Source organism: Carcharodon carcharias, assembly GCF_017639515.1.
Source record: "Carcharodon carcharias isolate sCarCar2 chromosome 19 unlocalized genomic scaffold, sCarCar2.pri SUPER_19_unloc_5, whole genome shotgun sequence".
NCBI lineage: Eukaryota > Metazoa > Chordata > Chondrichthyes > Lamniformes > Lamnidae > Carcharodon > Carcharodon carcharias.
In genome coordinates this window covers 214,672-237,500 of record NW_024470569.1, presented here as the reverse complement: position 1 = coordinate 237,500, position 22,829 = coordinate 214,672, and the positions used below count along the sequence as shown (strand labels likewise).

General features: G+C 55.3%; 1 protein-coding gene across 1 annotated transcript in view; it reads left to right on the top strand.

Moving 5' to 3' along the window:
• The window catches only part of egfl7 (EGF-like-domain, multiple 7), a 304,651-nt gene that overhangs the window by 139,934 nt on the left and 141,888 nt on the right, over positions 1–22,829 (top strand). Inside the window, exon 6 of the mRNA XM_041180609.1 lies at positions 705–881. Within this exon, the coding sequence (XP_041036543.1) occupies positions 705–881 (177 nt within the window). The remainder of the gene's footprint in view (positions 1–704; positions 882–22,829) is intronic.

Below are 22,829 nucleotides of genomic sequence, written 5' to 3'. Positions count from 1 at the left end.
CAACACATTGTATTTATTCATCAACTTTAAACTAATAAGATATCCCAACGCTAGAGAGATAACGAGTTAGGAGGTCCGCTCACCAACAGCTCGGTCAACAAGGGAGGTTTTAGGGAGCATCTTAAAGGAAGAGAGTGAGGTAGAGAGACGGAGAGGGATTAGGGAGGGAATTCCAGAGCTCGGGACCCAGGGAACTGAAGGCTCGGCCGGCAATGGGGGAGAGATGAAAACCGGGAATGTTCAAGAGGCCGGAATTAGAGGAGAGCCGAGATCTCGGAGGGTGGTGGGGCTGGAGGAGGTTACAGAGATAGGGAGGGAGGGGTGAGACCCTGGAGGGACTTGGAAACCAGGGTGAGAATGTTAAAAATTGAGTCACTGCTTGACCGGGAGCCAGTGTAGGTCAGCGAGCACAGCGGGTGTGGGGGAAGATCAGACACGGGCAGCAGAGTTCTGGGTGACCTCCAGTCTACAGGGGGTGGGATGAGGGGGAAGCAGCCCGGAGAGTGTTGGAATAGTCGAGTCCGGAGGCAGCGATGAGGGTTTCAGCAGCCGAGGAGCTGAGATGGGGGAGGTGTCGGGTGACATTACATCTACAGATCAGATGCATGATCTGACCATCTCCTGTGTTCTCCTGTTTCTCCCTCTCTCTCTCTCTCCCTCTCTCCCTCCTTCTCTCCCCCCCACCTCTCTCCCGGATCCTCCAGATGTTGATGAATGCCACACTCGTCTCCCACTGTGTAGCCAGCGCTGTGCCAACACCCTGGGCAGCTACAGGTGCCAGTGTCTCGTGGGGTACACACTGATGGCCGATGGGCGATCCTGCAGGAAATCGCCAATGACCACGTCCTGGCCGGTGATGTCCCCATCGCCTCTCCCACCAGGTCAGCACAGCCGGTACATCAAGAGACTGTGGAAAAGCGCTGGAATGTCGCGTCTGGCTCCGGACTTCCCGAAAGATGTCTGGGCCTTTTGGGGAGGGTGGGGGGGAGATTTACCGGTGCCAGGGATCGGTGGTGGGGGCGGGGGGGCGGTGGCGGTGGTGGGGGGAGTTCAGTCCGTGTGCAGAGGACCAGGAGAAGCCGGGATTGTTCTCCCTGCAGCCAGGAAGGTCTTGGGGGAGATTGGGATGGAATCGAGGCGTTCAGACAGCTGATGGTACAGCCACCGGTTATGGAATAATTAAACTCAGGGATGCACAAAAGGCCAGAATTGGAGGGTCACAGACCCCAAAGGGCTGTAGGGCTGGAGCGCAGGACACAAACAAGGCCTCGAAAACCAGAATAAGAACTGAGGCGTTGTACAGAACCATTAGAAAAGTTACCGTGCAGAAAGAGGCCATTCAGCCCATTGTGTCTGCGCCGGCCAAGAAAGAGAAGAAGGAAACGAGCCGTTCATTCTAATCCCACTTTCCAGCCCCTGATCCGTACCCGTGCAGGTTCCAGCGCTTCAGATCCAGGTCCCTTCTCAATGAATTCAGCGTTTCAGCCTCAGCCACCAGTTCAAGCAGCGAGTTCCAGACACCCATCGCCCTCTGGGTGAAAATGTTTCTCCTCATGTCCTCTTTAATCTTTCTACCAATCCCCTTCAATCTATTCCCCCTGGTAATTGTCCCCCCCAGCTAATGCAAACAGGTCTTTCCTCTCTACCCTATCTCGGCCCCTCATAATCTTGTTCGCCTCAATCAGGTCACCCCTCAGCTTCCTCCATTCTAAGGAAAACACCTCCAACCTGTCTAATCTCTCCTCATCGCTGCAATTTTGTAAATCTCCTCTGCACTCTCTCCAGAGCGACTCTGGCCTTCCTGTAATGTGGTGACCAGAACTGTCCACAAAACCCCAGCTGTGACCTAACCAGCGTTTTATACAGTTCCATCATTACATCCCTGCTTCTGTATTCAACACCTCACCCAATCAAGGCAAGCATCCTATATCCTTCCCTGACCACCTTATCCACCTGTCCTGACACCTTCAGGGACCTGTGGACATTCACTCCAAGGTCTCTCACTTCCTCAACCCCTCTCAGTAACTTCCCGTTTGTTGGGTATTCCCTTGCTATGTTTGCCCTTCCCAAATACATTACCTCACACTTTTCCGGACTGAATTCCATTTGCCACTTCTCCGCCCACTTGACCAAACCATTGCTATCATTCTGGAGTCGACACTATCCTCTTCACTATCAACTACACAGACAGCTTTTGTGTCATCGACAAATCTCCCAATCATACCTCCCACGTTTAAATCTAAGTCATCAATATATACAACAAACAGCAAGGGTCCCAGCACTGAACCCTGGGGTACTCCACTGGAAACCGTTTCCCATTCGTATCTTCAGGCACGTTTCTGTACTGTCGAAATTTTAGGGACTCATTATCGCCTTGGAGACGAGGTTCCAGCTACGGGGGGAGTCAGCATCCCGAGCTGATCCTCGGTAAAGTGACTTCCCCAGTTCAGCGATTACCCCTTGAAAGCAAGGCCGAGATAGGGAACTCAGGAGCCCAGAAACAGTGTGTGTCTTACCCCTCAGGGGGTGGTTAGTGTTTCAAATTCTCTCCCCCCACTACCTCCGCCAGTGAGCAGCTGAGTCACCGAATATATCCCTGAGCTGCTCCCTCTTGAATGTGATCCCAGCGAGCAGTCGGAAGGGATTTGGTTTACCCAAAGTGCCTTCTGGAACATTCTCTGGCCGTCGAGCACCCGCAGGAGGTGGCGCAGGATGGGGGAGGGGGCGGGGGTCAGGAGCGGGTGGGGTGGACTGGGGTGTGTGTGGACCCTATGCCAGTGGCTGTCCATTATTGCTTCTAGTCCGTGCTGTGATGTTCTATTCACGTACCGGGAGTGATAATGCATAGAGACTGGCCTCAGCATCGGCCGGAGTCCCAGGGAGAAGTGTGGACCCCCACCCCCCCACTTCCCTAACGCCTCAGCTCCTCTCCCAAAGAAGCAGCCTCACCAGCAACAGCAGCCTGTACCTACACAGTGCCTTTCACAGAGCAAAACACCCAAAGGTGCCCGACAGGAGCGTTAACAAATAATTACTCACTGCGTCACGGAAGGAGAGATCAGGTCCGCTCGCCAACAGCTCGGTCAAAGAGGGAGGTTTTAGAGAGCTTCTTACAGGAGGGGAGTGAGGCAGAGAGAGGCGGAGAGGGTTTAGGGAGGGAGCTCCAGAGCTCGGGGCCCAGGCAGCTGAAGGCTCGGCTGCCAATGGGGGAGAGATTAAAACCGGGAATGTTCCAGAGGCCGGAATTAGAGGAGAGCCGAGATCTCAGAGGCTGGTTTATGGAGGGCAGAATGTTTACGGAGGGTGCAGTGAGAAAGGAGACTCAAATGCTTTTCCTGACAGTTGGTTTATTTCCAGATATCCCTACCTCCTGGTCATAAACCCAGTCACCCAGCGGCCTCCACATTTTACTCTTTTTAAAACGCTGAACTAATAAAATAAACTCATTAGCTAATAAACTAATTAACTAATGGAAAGCACATTAAAGGGGGCTGTAATATAAAGAAAAAAACTTCAACAGAAACTTATCAAATGAAATGAAAGCGTTGTTGCAGGGCTGACGACGCACTTCAGTCTGTGCTGGGCACACAGCTCGCTGGAGGCATCAGGCGGACACCATGTCCTCCCTCCCCAGGGACACTCAGGGAAGAATGCAGCTTGTGGAAGAGGCTGAATGACCACCCTCGACCCCCCACCACCCCCACCCCCCGCAACCACCACGGCCTGAAGGTCCTCCTCCTGCTCCCTGCCCACACACCGGGCACCCAAAGGTCAGGAGCGTGGAGTTGAACTGCAGTCAAAATTTGAGAAGCGGCTGGTAAAATAATCGAAAAGGTGCTGCAGCTTTCACATGGGCCTTAACACCCAGGACAAAGACTCCCCCAGGCCGATACAAACACAGAGACACAGACACCCCCCAGGCCGATACACACACAGGACACAGACTCCCCCAGGCATATACACACACAGAGACACAGACACCCCCCAGGCCGATACACACACAGAGACACAGACTCCCCCAGTCCATTACACACACAGAGACACAGACTCCCCCAGGCCTATACACACACAGAGACACAGACTCCCCCAGGACTATACACACACAGAGACACAGACTCCCCCAGGCCTATACACACACAGAGACACAGACTCCCCCAGGACTATACACACACAGAGACACAGACTCCCCCAGACCCATATACACACAGAGACACAGAAACCCCCAGGCCTATACACACACAGAGACACAGACTCCCCCAGGCCTATACACACACAGAGATACAGACTCCCCCAGGCCCATATACACACAGAGACACACACTCCCCCAGGCCTATACACACACAGGACACAGACTCCCCCAGGACTATACACACACAGAGACACAGACTCCCCCAGGCCTATACACACACAGGACACAGACTCCCCCAGGCCTATACACACACAGACACACAGACTCCCCCAGACCTATACACACACAGACACAGACTCCCCCAGGACTATACACACACAGAGACACAGACTCCCCAGGGCCTATACACACACAGAGACACAGACTCCCCCAGGACTATACACACACAGAGACACAGACTCCCCCAGGACTATACACACACAGAGACACAGACTCCCCCAGGACTATACACACACAGAGACACAGACTCCCCCAGACCTATACACACAGAGACACAGAATCCCCCAGGCCCATATACACACAGAGACACACACTCCCCCAGGCCTATACACACACAGGACACAAACTCCCCCAGGACTATACACACACAGAGACACAGACTCCCCCAGGCCTATACACACACAGAGACACAGACTCCCCCAGGACGATACACACACAGAGACACAGACTCCCCCAGGCCTATACACACACAGAGATACAGACTCCCCCAGGCCCATATACACACAGAGACACACACTCCCCCAGGCCTATACACACACAGGACACAGACTCCCCCAGGACTATACACACACAGAGACACAGACTCCCCCAGGCCTATACACACACAGACACACAGACTCCCCCAGGTCTATACACACACAGACACAGACTCCCCCAGGCCTATAGACACACAGACACACAGACTCCCCCAGGCCTATACACACACAGAGACACAGACTCCCCCAGGCCTATACACACAAAGAGACACAGACTCCCCCAGACCTATACATACACAGAGACACAGACTCCCCCAGGCCTATACACACACAGAGACACAGACTCCCCCAGACCTATACACACACAGAGACACAGACTCCCCCAGGCCTATACACACACAGAGACACAGACTCCCCCAGGCCTATACACACACAGAGACACAGACTCCCCCAGGGCTATACACACACAGGACACAGACTCCCCCAGGCCTATACACACACAGAGACACAGACTCCCCCAGGCCTATACACACACAGAGACACAGACTCCCCCAGGCCTATACACAGACAGAGACACAGACTTCCCCAGGCCTATACACACACAGGACACAGACTCCCCCAGGCCTATACACACACACAGACACAGACTCCCCCAGGCCTATACACAGACAGAGACACAGACTCCCCCAGGCCTATACACACACAGGACACAGACTCCCCCAGGCCTATACACACACAGAGACACAGACTCCCCCAGGCCTATACACACACAGAGACACAGACTCCCCCAGACCTATACACACACAGGACACAGACTACCCCAGGCCGTTACACACACAGAGACACAGACACCCCCAGGCCTATACACACACAGAGACACAGACTCCCCCAGGCCTATACACACAGAGAGACACAGACTCCCCCAGCCCAAAACACACAGAGAGACACAGACTCCCCCAGGCCTATACACACACAGAGACACAGACTCCCCCAGGCCGTTACACACACAGAGACACAGACTCCCCCAGGCCTATACACACACAGAGACACAGACTCCCCCAGGCCTATACACACAGAGAGACACAGACTCCCCCAGGCCGAAACACACAGAGAGACACAGACTCCCCCAGGCCTATACACACACAGAGACACAGACTCCCCCAGGCCTATACACACAGAGAGACACAGACTCCCCCAGCCCGAAACACACAGAGAGACACAGACTCCCCCAGGCCTATACACACAGAGGACACAGACTCCCCCAGGCCGATACACACACAGGACACAGACTCACCCAGGCCGATACACACACAGAGACACAGACTCCCCCAGGCCTATACACACACAGAGACACAGACTCCCCCAGACCTATACACACACAGAGACACAGACTCCCCCAGACCTATACACACACAGAGACACAGACTCCCCCAGACCTATACACACACAGAGACACAGACTCCCCCAGGCCTATACACACACAGAGACACAGACTCCCCCAGGCCTATACACACACAGGACACAGACTCCCCCAGTCTTATACACACACAGGACACAGACTCCCCCAGGCCTATACACACACAGGACACAGACTCCCCCAGTCCTATACACACACAGGACACAGACTCCCCCAGGCCTATACACACACAGAGACACAGACTCCCCCAGGCCTATACACACACAGAGACACAGACTCCCCCAGGCCTATACACACACAGAGACACAGACTCCCCCAGGCCTATACACACACAGAGACACAGACTCCCCCAGGCCTATACACACACAGAGACACAGACTCCCCCAGGCCTATACACACACAGAGGACACAGACTCCCCCAGGCCTATACACACACAGAGACACAGACTCCCCCAGGCCTATACACACACAGAGACACAGACTCCCCCAGTCCTATACACACACAGAGACACAGATTCCCCCAGACCTATACACACACAGAGACACAGACTCCCCCAGACCTATACACACACAGAGACACAGACTCCCCCAGGCCTATACACACACAGAGACACAGACTCTCCCAGGCCTATACACACACAGAGACACAGACTCCCCCAGACCTATACACACACAAGACACAGACTCCCCCAGACCTATACACACACAGAGACACAGACTCCCCCAGACCTATACACACAAAGGACACAGACTCCCCCAGACCTATACACACACAGGACAAAGACTCCCCGAGGCCTATACACAGACAGAGACACAGACTCCCCCAGACCTATACACACACAGGACAAAGACTCCCCGAGGCCTATACACAGACAGAGACACAGACTCCCCCAGGCCTATACACAGACAGAGACACAGACTCCCCCCGGCCTATACACACACAGGACACAGACTCCCCCAGGCCTATAGACACACAGGACACAGACTCCCCCAGGCCTATACACACACAGGACAAAGACTCCCCCAGGCCTATAGACACAGGACGCAGACTCCCCCAGGCCTATACACACACAGGACACAGACTCCCCCAGGACTATACACACACAGAGACACAGACTCCCCCAGGCCTATACACACACACAGACACAGACTCCCCCAGGCCTATACACACACAGGACACAGACTCCCCCAGGACTATACACACACAGAGACACAGACTCCCCCAGGCCTATACACAGACAGAGACACAGACTCCCCCAGACCTATACACACACAGAGACACAGACTCCCCCAGGCCTATACACACACAGGACACAGCCTCCCCGAGGCCTATACACAGACAGAGAAACAGACTCCCCCAGGCCTATAGAGACACAGGACACAGACTCCCCCAGGCCTATACACACACAGGACACAGACTCCCCCAGGCCTATAGACACACAGGACACAGACTCCCCCAGGCTTATACACACACAGGACACAGACTCCCCCAGGACTATACACACACAGAGACACAGACTCCCCCAGGCCTATACACAGACAGAGACACAGACTCCCCCAGGCCTATACACACACAGAGACACAGACTCCCCCAGACCTATACACACACAGAGACACAGACTCCCCCAGGCCTATACACACACAGAGACACAGACTCCCCCAGGCCTATACACACACAGAGACACAGACTCCCCCAGGCCTATACACACACAGAGACACAGACTCCCCCAGGCCTATACACACACAGAGACACAGACTCCCCCAGGCCTATACACACACAGAGACACAGACTCCCCCAGGCCTATACACACACAGAGACACAGACTCCCCCAGGCCTATACACACACAGAGACACAGACTCCCCCAGGCCTATACACACACAGAGACACAGACTCCCCCAGGCCTATACACACACAGAGACACAGACTCCCCCAGGCCTATACACACACAGAGACACAGACTCCCCCAGGCCTATACACACACAGAGACACAGACTCCCCCAGGCCTATACACACACAGAGACACAGACTCCCCCAGGCCTATACACACACAGAGACACAGACTCCCCCAGGCCTATACACACACAGGACACAGACTCCCCCAGGCCTATACACACACAGGACACAGACTCCCCCAGGCCTATACACACACAGGACACAGACTCCCCCAGGCCTATACACAAACAGAGACACAGACTCCCCCAGGCCTATACACACACAGGACACAGACTCCCCCAGGCCTATACACACACAGAGACACAGACTCCCCCAGGCCTATACACACACAGAGACACAGACTCCCCCAGGCCTATACACACACAGAGACACAGACTCCCCCAGGCCTATACACACACAGAGACACAGACTCCCCCAGGCCTATACACACACAGAGACACAGACTCCCCCAGGCCTATACACACACAGAGACACAGACTCCCCCAGGCCTATACACACACAGGACACAGACTCCCCCAGGCCTATACACACACAGAGACACAGACTCCCCCAGGCCTATACACACACAGAGACACAGACTCCCCCAGGCCTATACACACACAGAGACACAGACACCCCCAGGCCTATACACACACAGAGACACAGACTCCCCCAGGCCTATACACACACAGGACACAGACTCCCCCAGGCCTATACACACACAGAGACACAGACTCCCCCAGGACTAAACACACACAGAGACACAGACTCCCCCAGGCCTATACACACACAGAGACACAGACTCCCCCATGACTATACACAAACAGAGATACAGACTCCCCCAGCACTATACACACGGAGACACAGACTCCCCCAGGCCTATACACACACAGAGAAAAGAACACCCCCAGGCCTATACACACACAGAGACACAGACTCCCCCAGGCCTATACACACACAGGACACAGACTCCCCCAGGCCTATACACACACAGAGACACAGACTCCCCCAGGCCTATACACACACCGAGACACAGACTCCCCCAGGCCTATACACACACAGAGACACAGACTCCCCCAGGCCTATACACACACAGAGACACAGACTCCCCCAGGCCTATACACACACAGAGACACAGACTCCCCCAGGCCTATACACACACAGAGACACAGACTCCCCCAGGCCTATACACACACAGGACACAGACTCCCCCAGGCCTATACACACACAGAGACACAGACTCCCCCAGGCCTATACACACACAGAGACACAGACTCCCCCAGGCCTATACACACACAGGACACAGACTCCCCCAGGCCTATACACACACAGAGACACAGACTCCCCCAGGCCTATACACACACAGAGACACAGACTCCCCCAGGCCTATACACACACAGAGACACAGACTCCCCCAGGCCTATACACACACAGAGACACAGACTCCCCCAGGCCAATACACACACAGAGACACAGACTCCCCCAGGCCTATACACACACAGAGACACAGACTCCCCCAGGCCTATACACACACAGAGACACAGACTCCCCCAGGCCTATACACACACAGAGACACAGACTCCCCAGGCCTATACACACACAGGACACAGACTCCCCCAGGCCTATACACACACAGAGACACAGACTCCCCCAGGCCTATACACACACAGAGACACAGACTCCCCCAGGCCTATACACACACAGAGACACAGACTCCCCCAGGCCTATACACACACAGAGACACAGACTCCCCCAGGCCTATACACACACAGAGACACAGACTCCCCAGGCCTATACACACACAGAGACACAGACTCCCCCAGGCCTATACACACACAGAGACACAGACTCCCCCAGGCCTATACACACACAGGACACAGACTCCCCCAGGCCTATACACACACAGAGACACAGACTCCCCCAGGCCTATACACACACAGGACACAGACTCCCCCAGGCCTATACACACACAGGACACAGACTCCCCCAGGCCTATACACACACAGAGACACAGACTCCCCCAGGCCTATACACACACAGAGACACAGACTCCCCCCAGGCCTATACACACACAGAGACACAGACTCCCCCAGGCCTATACACACACAGAGACACAGACTCCCCCAGGCCTATACACACACAGAGACACAGACTCCCCCAGACCTATACACACACAGGACACAGACTCCCCCAGGCCTATACACACACAGAGACACAGACTCCCCCAGGCCTATACACACACAGAGACACAGACTCCCCCAGACCTATACACACACAGAGACACAGACTCCCCCAGGCCTATACACACACAGAGACACAGACTCCCCCAGGCCTATACACACACAGAGACACAGACTCCCCCAGGCCTATACACACACAGGACACAGACTCCCCCAGGCCTATACACACACAGGACACAGACTCCCCCAGGCCTATACACACACAGGACACAGACTCCCCCAGGACTATACACACACAGAGACACAGACTCCCCCAGACCTATACACACACAGAGACACAGACTCCCCCAGACCTATACACACACAGAGACACAGACTCCCCCAGGCCTATACACAGACAGAGACACAGACTCCCCCAGGCCTATACACACACAGAGACACAGACTCCCCCAGGCCTATACACACACAGGACACAGACTCCCCCAGGCCTATACACACACAGGACACAGACTCCCCCAGGCCTATACACACACAGGACACAGACTCCCCCAGGCCTATACACACACAGGACACAGACTCCCCCAGGCCTATACACACACAGAGACACAGACTCCCCCAGGCCTATACACACACAGAGACACAGACTCCCCCAGGCCTATACACACACAGAGACACAGACTCCCCCAGGCCTATACACACACAGAGACACAGACTCCCCCAGGCCTATACACACACAGAGACACAGACTCCCCCAGGCCTATACACAAACAGAGACACAGACTCCCCCAGGCCTATACACACACAGAGACACAGACTCCCCCAGGCCTATACACACACAGAGACACAGACTCCCCCAGGCCTATACACACACAGAGACACAGACACCCCCGACCTATACACACACAGAGACACAGACTCCCCCAGGCCTATACACACACAGAGACACAGACTCCCCCAGGCCTATACACACACAGAGACACAGACTCCCCCAGCCTATACACACACAGGACACAGACTCCCCCAGGCCTATACACACACAGGGACACAGACTCCCCCAGGCCTATACACACACAGAGACACAGACACGCCCAGGCCTATACACACACAGAGACACAGACTCCCCCAGGCCTATACAAACACAGGACACAGACTCCCCCAGGCCTATACACACACAGAGACACAGACTCCCCCAGGCCTATACACACACAGAGACACAGACTCCCCCAGGCCTATACACACACAGAGACACAGACTCCCCCAGGCCTATACACACACAGAGACACAGACTCCCCCAGGCCTATACACACACAGGACACAGACTCCCCCAGGCCTATACACACACAGAGACACAGACTCCCCAGGCCTATACACACACAGAGACACAGACTCCCCCAGGCCTATACACACACAGGACACAGACTCCCCGAGGCCTATACACACACAGAGACACAGACTCCCCCAGGCCTATACACACACAGAGACACAGACTCCCCCAGGCCTATACACACACAGGACACAGACTCCCCCAGGCCGATACACACACAGGACACAGACTCCCCCAGGCCTATACACACACAGAGACACAGACTCCCCCAGACCTATACACACACAGAGACACAGACTCCCCCAGGCCTATACACACACAGGACACAGACTCCCCCAGGACTATACACACTCAGAGACACAGACTCCCCCAGGCCTATACACACACAGAGACACAGACTCCCCCAGGCCTATACACACACAGGACACAGACTCCCCCAGGCCTATACACACACAGAGACACAGACTCCCCCAGGCCTATACACACACAGAGACACAGACTCCCCCAGGCCTATACACACACAGAGACACAGACTCCCCCAGGACTTTACACACACAGACACAGACTCCCCCAGGCCTATACACACACAGAGACACAGACTCCCCCAGACCTATACACACACAGAGACACAGACTCCCCCAGGCCTATACACACACAGGACACAGACTCCCCCAGGCCTATACACACACAGGACACAGACTCCCCCAGGCCTATACACACACAGAGACACAGACTCCCCCAGGCCTATACACACACAGAGACACAGACTCCCCCAGGCCTATAAACACACAGAGACACAGACTCCCCCAGGCCTATACACACACAGGACACAGACTCCCCCAGTCCTATACACACACAGAGACACAGACTCCCCCAGGCCTATACACACACAGAGACACAGACTCCCCCAGGCCTATACACACACAGAGACACAGACTCCCCCAGGCCCACACATACACAGGACACAGAATCCCCCAGGCCTATACACACACAGAGACACAGACTCCCCCAGGCCTATACACACACAGAGACACAGACTCCCCCAGGCCTATACACACACAGAGACACAGACTCCCCCAGGCCTATACACACACAGAGACACAGACTCCCCCAGGCCTATACACACACAGAGACACAGACTCCCCCAGGCCTATACACACACAGAGACACAGACTCCCCCAGGCCTATACACACACAGAGACACAGACTCCCCCAGGCCTATACACACACAGAGACACAGACTCCCCCAGGCCTATACACACACAGAGACACAGACTCCCCCAGGCCTATACACACACAGAGACACAGACTCCCCCAGGCCTATACACACACAGAGACACAGACTCCCCCAGGCCTATACACACACAGAGACACAGACTCCCCCAGGCCTATACACACACAGAGACACAGACTCCCCCAGGCCTATACACACACAGAGACACAGACTCCCCCAGGCCTATACACACACAGAGACACAGACTCCCCCAGGCCTATACACACACAGAGACACAGACTCCCCCAGGCCTATACACACACAGAGACACAGACTCCCCCAGGCCTATACACACACAGAGACACAGACTCCCCCAGGCCTATACACACACAGAGACACAGACTCCCCCAGGCCTATACACACACAGAGACACAGACTCCTTCAGGCCTATACACACACAGAGACACAGACTCCCCCAGGCCTATACACACACAGAGACACAGACTTCCCCAGGCCTATACACACACAGGACACAGACTCCCCCAGGCCTATACACCCACAGGACACTGACTCCCCCAGATCTATACACACACAGAGACACAGACTCCCCCAGGCCTATACACACACAGAGACACAGACTCCCCCAGGCCTATACACACACAGAGACACAGACTCCCCCAGGCCTATACACACACAGAGACACAGACTCCCCCAGGCCTATACACACACAGAGACACAGACTCCCCCAGGCCTATACACACACAGGACACAGACTCCCCCAGGCCTATACACACACAGGACACAGACTCCCCCAGGCCTATACACACACAGAGACACAGACTCCCCCAGGCCTATACACACACAGAGACACAGACTCCCCCAGGCCTATACACACACAGGACACAGACTCCCCCAGGCCTATACACACACAGAGACACAGACTCCCCCAGGCCTATACACACACAGAGACACAGACTCCCCCAGGCCTATACACACACAGGACACAGACTCCCCCAGGCCTATACACACACAGAGACACAGACTCCCCCAGGCCTATACACACACAGAGACACAGACTCCCCCAGGCCTATACACACACAGAGACACAGACTCCCCCAGGCCTATACACACACAGAGACACAGACTCCCCCAGGCCTATACACACACAGAGACACAGACTCCCCCAGGACTCTACACACACAGAGACACAGACTCCCCCAGGCCTATACACACACAGAGACACAGACTCCCCCAGGCCTATACACACACAGAGACACAGACTCCCCCAGGCCTATACACACACAGAGACACAGACTCCCCCAGGCCTATACACACACAGAGACACAGACTCCCCCAGGCCTATACACACACAGAGACACAGACTCCCCCAGGCCTATACACACACAGAGACACAGACTCCCCCAGGCCTATACACACACAGAGACACAGACTCCCCCAGGCCTATACACACACAGGACACAGACTCCCCCAGGCCTATACACACACAGAGACACAGACTCCCCCAGGCCTATACACACACAGAGACACAGACTCCCCCAGGACTATACACACACAGAGACACAGACTCCCCCAGGCCTATACACACACAGAGACACAGACTCCCCCAGGCCTATACACACACAGGACACAGACTCCCCCAGGCCTATACACACACAGAGACACAGACTCCCCCAGGCCTATACACACACAGAGACACAGACTCCCCCAGGCCTATACACACACAGAGACACAGACTCCCCCAGGCCTATACACACACAGAGACACAGACTCCCGCAGGCCTATACACACACAGAGACAGAGACTCCCCCAGGCCTATACACACACAGAGACACAGACTCCCCCAGGCCTATACACACACAGAGACACAGACTCCCCCAGGCCTATACACACACAGAGACACAGACTCCCCCAGGCCTATACACACACAGAGACACAGACTCCCCCAGGCCTATACACACACAGAGACACAGACTCCCCCAGGCCTATACACACACAGAGACACAGACTCCCCCAGGCCTATACACACACAGAGACACAGACTCCCCCAGGCCTATACACACACAGAGACACAGACTCCCCCAGGCCTATACACACACAGAGACACAGACTCCCCCAGGCCTATACACACACAGAGACACAGACTCCCCCAGGCCTATACACACACAGAGACACAGACTCCCCCAGGCCTATACACACACAGGACACAGACTCCCCCAGGCCTATACACACACAGAGACACAGACTCCCCCAGGCCTATACACACACAGAGACACAGACTCCCCCAGGCCTATACACACACAGGACACAGACTCCCCCAGGCCTATACACACACAGGACACAGACTCCCCCAGGCCTATACACACACAGGACACAGACTCCCCCAGGCCTATACACACACAGGACACAGACTCCCCCAGGCCTATACACACACAGAGACACAGACTCCCCCAGGCCTATACACACACAGAGACACAGACTCCCCCAGGCCTATACACACACAGAGACACAGACTCCCCCAGGCCTATACACACACAGAGACACAGACTCCCCCAGGCCTATACACACACAGAGACACAGACTCCCCCAGGCCTATACACACAGGACACAGACTCCCCCAGGCCTATACACACACAGAGACACAGACTCCCCCAGGCCTATACACACACAGAGACACAGACTCCCCCAGGCCTATACACACACAGAGACACAGACTCCCCCAGGCCTATACACACACAGAGACACAGACTCCCCCAGGCCTATACACACACAGAGACACAGACTCCCCAGGCCTATACACACACAGAGACACAGACTCCCCCAGGACAAAACACACACAGGACACAGACTCCCCCAGGCCTATACACACACAGGACACAGACTCCCCCAGGCCTATACACACACAGAGACACAGACTCCCCAGGCCTATACACACACAGAGACACAGACTCCCCCAGGCCTATACACACACAGAGACACAGACTCCCCCAGGCCTATACACACACAGAGACACAGACTCCCCCAGGACTATACACACACAGGACACAGACTCCCCCAGGCCTATACACACACAGAGACACAGACTCCCCCAGGCCTATACACACACAGGACACAGACTCCCCCAGGCCTATACACACACAGAGACACAGACTCCCCCAGGCCTATACACACACAGGACACAGACTCCCCAGGCCTATACACACACAGAGACACAGGCTCCACCAGGCCTATACACACACAAGACACAGACTCCCCCAGGCCTATACACACACAGGACACAGACTCCCCCAGGCCTATACACACACAGAGACACAGACTCCCCCAGGCCTATACACACACAGAGACACAGACTCCCCCAGGCCTATACACACACAGAGACACAGACTCCCCCAGGCCTATACACACACAGAGACACAGACTCCCCCAGGCCTATACACACACAGGACACAGACTCCCCCAGGCCTATACACACACAGAGACACAGACTCCCCCAGGCCTATACACACACAGAGACACAGACTCCCCCAGGCCTATACACACACAGAGACACAGACTCCCCCAGGCCTATACACACACAGAGACACAGACTCCCCCAGGCCTATACACACACAGAGACACAGACTCCCCCAGGCCTATACACACACAGGACACAGACTCCCCCAGGCCTATACACACACAGGACACAGACTCCCCCAGGCCTATACACACACAGAGACACAGACTCCCCCAGGCCTATACACACACAGAGACACAGACTCCCCCAGGCCTATACACACACAGGACACAGACTCCCCCAGGCCTATACACACACAGAGACACAGACTCCCCAGGCCTATACACACACAGAGACACAGACTCCCCCAGGCCTATACACACCCAGAGACACAGACTCCCCCAGGCCTATACACACACAGAGACACAGACTCCCCCAGGCCTATACACACACAGAGACACAGACTCCCCCAGGCCTATACACACACAGAGACACAGACTCCCCCAGGCCTATACACACACAGAGACACAGACTCCCCCAGGCCTATACACACACAGAGACACAGACTCCCCCAGGCCTATACACACACAGAGACACAGACTCCCCCAGGCCTATACACACACAGGACACAGACTCCCCCAGGCCTATACACACACAGAGACACAGACTCCCCCAGGCCTATACACACACAGGACACAGACTCCCCCAGGCCTATACACACACAGGACACAGACTCCCCCAGGCCTATACACACACAGAGACACAGACTCCCCCAGGCCTATACACACACAGGACACAGACTCCCCCAGGCCTATACACACACAGGACACAGACTCCCCCAGGCCTATACACACACAGAGACACAGACTCCCCCAGGCCTATACACACACAGAGACACAGACTCCCCCAGGCCTATACACACACAGAGACACAGACTCCCCCAGGCCTATACACACACAGAGACACAGACTCCCCCTGGCCTATACACACACAGGACACAGACTCCCCCAGGCCTATACACACACAGAGACACAGACTCCCCCAGGCCTATACACACACAGAGACACAGACTCCCCCAGGCCTATACACACACAGGACACAGGCACCCCCAGGCCTATACTCACACAGAGACACAGACACACCCTGGCCTATACACACACAGAGACACAGACACCCCCAGGCCTATACACACACAGAGACACAGACTCCCCCAGGCCTATACACACACAGAGACACAGACTCCCCCAGGCCTATACACCACACAGGACACAGACTCCCCCAGGCCTATACACACAGACAGACACAGGCTCCCCCAGGCCTATAGACACACAGAGACACAGACTCCTTCAGGCCTATAGACACACAGAGACACAGACTCCCCCAGGCCGATACACACACAGAGACACAGACTCCCCCAGGCCTATACACACACAGAGACACAGACTCCCCCAGGCCTATACACACACAGAGACACAGACTCCCCCAGGCCTATACACACACAGGACACAGACTCCCCCAGGCCTATACAGACAGAGACACGAAGACTCTCCCTGGCCTATACACACACAGGGCACAGATTCCCCCAGGCCTATACACACACAGAGACACAGTCTCCCCCGGGCCTATACACACACAGAGACACAGACTCCCCCAGGCCTATACACACACAGAGACACAGACTCCCCCAGGCCTATACACACACCGAGACACAGACTCCCCCAGGCCTATACACACACAGAGACACAGACTCCCCCAGGCCTATACACACACAGAGACACAGACTCCCCCAGGCCTATACACACACAGAGACACAGACTCCCCCAGGCCTATACACACACAGAGACACAGACTCCCCCAGGGCCTATACACACACAGGACACACACTCCCCCAGGCCTATACACACACAGAGACACAGACTCCCCAGGCCTATACACACACAGAGACACAGACTCCCCAAGGCCTATACACACACAGAGACACAGACTCCCCCAGGCCTATACACACACAGAGACACAGACTCCCCAGGCCTATACACACACAGAGACACAGACTCCCCCAGGCCTATACACACACAGAGACACAGACTCCCCCAGGCCTATACACACACAGGACACAGACTCCCCCAGGACTATACACACACAGAGACACAGACTCCCCCAGGCCTATACACACACAGAGACACAGACTCCCCCAGGCCTATACACACACAGAGACACAGACTCCCCCAGGCCTATACACACACAGGACACAGACTCCCCCAGGCCTATACACACACAGAGACACAGACTCCCCCAGGCCTATACACACACAGAGACACAGACTCCCCCCAGGCCTATACACACACAGAGACACAGACTCCCTCAGGCCTATACACACACAGAGACACAGACTCCCCCAGGCCTATACACACACAGAGACACAGAATCCCCAAGGCCTATACACACACAGAGACACAGACTCCCCCAGGCCTATACACACACAGAGACACAGAGTCCCCCAGGCCTATACACACACAGGACACAGAATCCCCCAGGCCTATACACACACAGAGACACAGACTCCCCCAGGCCCATACACACACAGAGACACAGACTCCCCCAGGCCTATACACACACAGAGACACAGACTCCCCCAGGACTATACACACACAGGACACAGACTCCCCCAGGCCTATACACACACAGAGACACAGACTCCCCCAGGCCTATACACACACAGAGACACAGACTCCCCCAGGCCTATACACACACAGAGACACAGACTCCCCCAGGCCTATACACACACAGAGACACAGACTCCCCCAGGACTAAACACACACAGGACACAGACTCCCCCAGTCCTTTGCACACACAGAGACACAGTCTCCCCCAGGCCTATACAACATCAGAGGACACAGACTCCCCAGGCCTATACACACACAGGACACAGACTCCCCCAGGCCTATACACACACAGGACACAGACTCCCCCAGGCCTATACACACACAGAGACACAGACTCCCCCAGGCCTATACACACACAGAGACACAGACTCCCCCAGGACTATACACACACAGAGACACAGACTCCCCCAGGCCTATACACACACAGGACACAGACTCCCCCAGGCCTATACACACACAGAGACACAGACTCCCCCAGGCCTATACACACACAGAGACACAGACTCCCCCAGGCCTATACACACACAGAGACACAGACTCCCCCAGGCCTATACACACACAGAGACACAGACTCCCCCAGGCCTATACACACACAGGACACAGACTCCCCCAGGCCTATACACACAGAGACACAGACTCCCCAGGCCTATACACACACAGAGACACAGACTCCCCCAGGCCTATACACACACAGAGACACAGACTCCCCCAGGCCTATACACACACAGGACACAGACTCCCCAGACCTATACACACACAGAGACACAGACTCCCCCAGGCCTATACACACACAGAGACACAGACTCCCCCAGGCCTATACACACACAGAGACACAGACTCCCCCAGGCCTATACACACACAGAGAAAAGGACACCCCCAGGCCTATACACACACAGAGACACAGACTCCCCCGGGCCTATACACACACAGAGACACAGACTCCCCCAGGCCTATACACACACAGAGACACAGACTCCCCCAGGCCTATACACACACAGAGACACAGACTCCCCCAGGCCTATACACACAAAAGACACAGACTCCCCCAGGACTATACACACACAGAGACACAGACTCCCCCAGGCCTATACACACACAGAGACACAGACTCCCCCAGGCCTATACACACACAGAGACACAGACTCCCCCAGTCCTATACACACACAGAGACACAGACTCCCCCAGGCCTATACACACACAGAGACACAGACTCCCCCAGGCCTATACACACACAGAGACACAGACTCCCCCAGGCCTATACACACACAGAGACACAGACTCCCCCAGGCCTATACACACACAGAGACACAGACTCCCCCAGGCCTATACACACACAGAGACACAGACTCCCCCAGGCCTATACACACACAGAGACACAGACTCCCCCAGGCCTATACACACACAGAGACACAGACTCCCCAGGCCTATACACACACAGAGACACAGACTCCCCCTGGCCTATACACACACAGAGGACACAGACTCCCCCAGGACTATACACACACAGAGACACAGACTCCCCCAGGCCTATACACACACAGAGACACAGACTCCCCCAGGCCTATACACACACAGAGACACAGACTCCCCCAGGCCTATACACACACAGAGACACAGACTCCCCCAGGCCTATACACACACAGAGACACAGACTCCCCCAGGCCTATACACACACAGAGACACAGACTCCCCCAGGCCTATACACACACAGAGACACAGACTCCCCCAGGCCTATACACACACAGAGACACAGACTCCCCCAGCCTATACACACACAGGACACAGACTCCCCCAGGCCTATACACACACAGAGACACAGACTCCCCCAGGCCTATACACACACAGAGACACAGACTCCCCCAGGCCTATACACACACAGGACACAGACTCCCGAGACCTATGCACACACAGAGACACAGAATCCCCCAGGCCTATACACACAGAGACACAGACTCCCCCTGGACTAAACACACACAGGACACAGACTCCCCCAGGCCTATACACACAGAGACACAGACTTCCCCAAGCCTATACACACACAGAGACACAGACTCCCCCAGGCCTATACACACACAGAGACACAGACTCCCCCAGGCCTATACACTCACAGAGACACAGACTCCCCCAGCTCTATTCACACACAGAGACACAGACTCCCCAGGCCTTTACAAACACCGAGACACAGACTCCCCCAGGCCTATACACACACAGAGACACACACTCCCCCAGCACTATACACACACAGGGACACAGACTCCCCGAGACCTATACACACACAGAGACACAGACTCCCCCAGGCCTATACACACACAGAGACACAGACTCCCCCAGGCCTATACACACACAGGACACAGACTCCCCCAGGCCTATACACACACAGAGACACAGACTCCCCCAGGCCTATACACACACAGAGACACAGACTCCCCCAGCTCTATACACACACAGAGACACAGACTCTCCCCGGCCAATACACACACAGAGACACAGACTCCCCCAGGCCTATACAAACACAGAGACACAGACTCCCCCAGGCCTATACACACACAGAGACACAGACTCCCCCAGGACTATACACACACAGAGACACAGACTCCCCAGGCCTATACACACACAGAGACACAGACTCCCCCAGGCCTATACACACACAGGACACAGACTCCCCCAGGCCTATACACACACAGAGACACAGACTCCCCCAGGCCTATACACACACAGAGACACAGACTCCCCCAGGCCTATACACACACAGAGACACAGACTCCCCCAGGCCTATACACACACAGAGACACAGACTCCCCCAGGCCTATACACACACAGAGACACAGACTCCCCCAGGCCTATACACACACAGAGACACAGACTCCCCCAGGCCTATACACACACAGAGACACAGACACCCCCAGGCCTATACACACACAGAGACACAGACTCCCCAGGCCTATACACACACAGAGATACAGACTCCCCCAGGCCTATACACACACAGAGACACAGGCTCCCCCAGACCTATACACACACAGACACAGACTCCCCCAGGCCTTTACACACACAGAGACACAGACTCCCCCAGGCCTATACACACACAGAGACACAGACTCCCCCAGACGTATACACACACAGAGACACAGACTCCCCCAGGCCTATACACACACAGAGACACAGACTCCCCCAGACCTATACACACACAGAGACACAGACTCCCCCAGGCCTATACACACACAGAGACACAGACTCCCCCAGGCCTATACACACACAGAGACACAGACTCCCCCAGGCCTATACACACACAGAGACACAGACTCCCCCAGGCCTATACACACACAGGACACAGACTCCCCAGGCCTATACACACACAGAGACACAGACTCCCCCAGGCCTATACACACACAGAGACACAGACTCCCCCAGGCCTATACACACACAGAGACACAGACTCCCCCAGGCCTATACACACACAGAGACACAGACTCCCCCAGGCCTATACACACACAGAGACACAGACTCCCCCAGGCCTATACACACACAGAGACACAGACTCCCCCAGGCCTATACACACACAGAGACACAGACTCCCCCAGGCCTATACACACACAGAGACACAGACTCCCCCAGGCCTATACACACAGAGACACAGACTCCCCCAGGCCTATACACACACAGAGACACAGACTCCCCCAGGCCTATACACACACAGAGACAC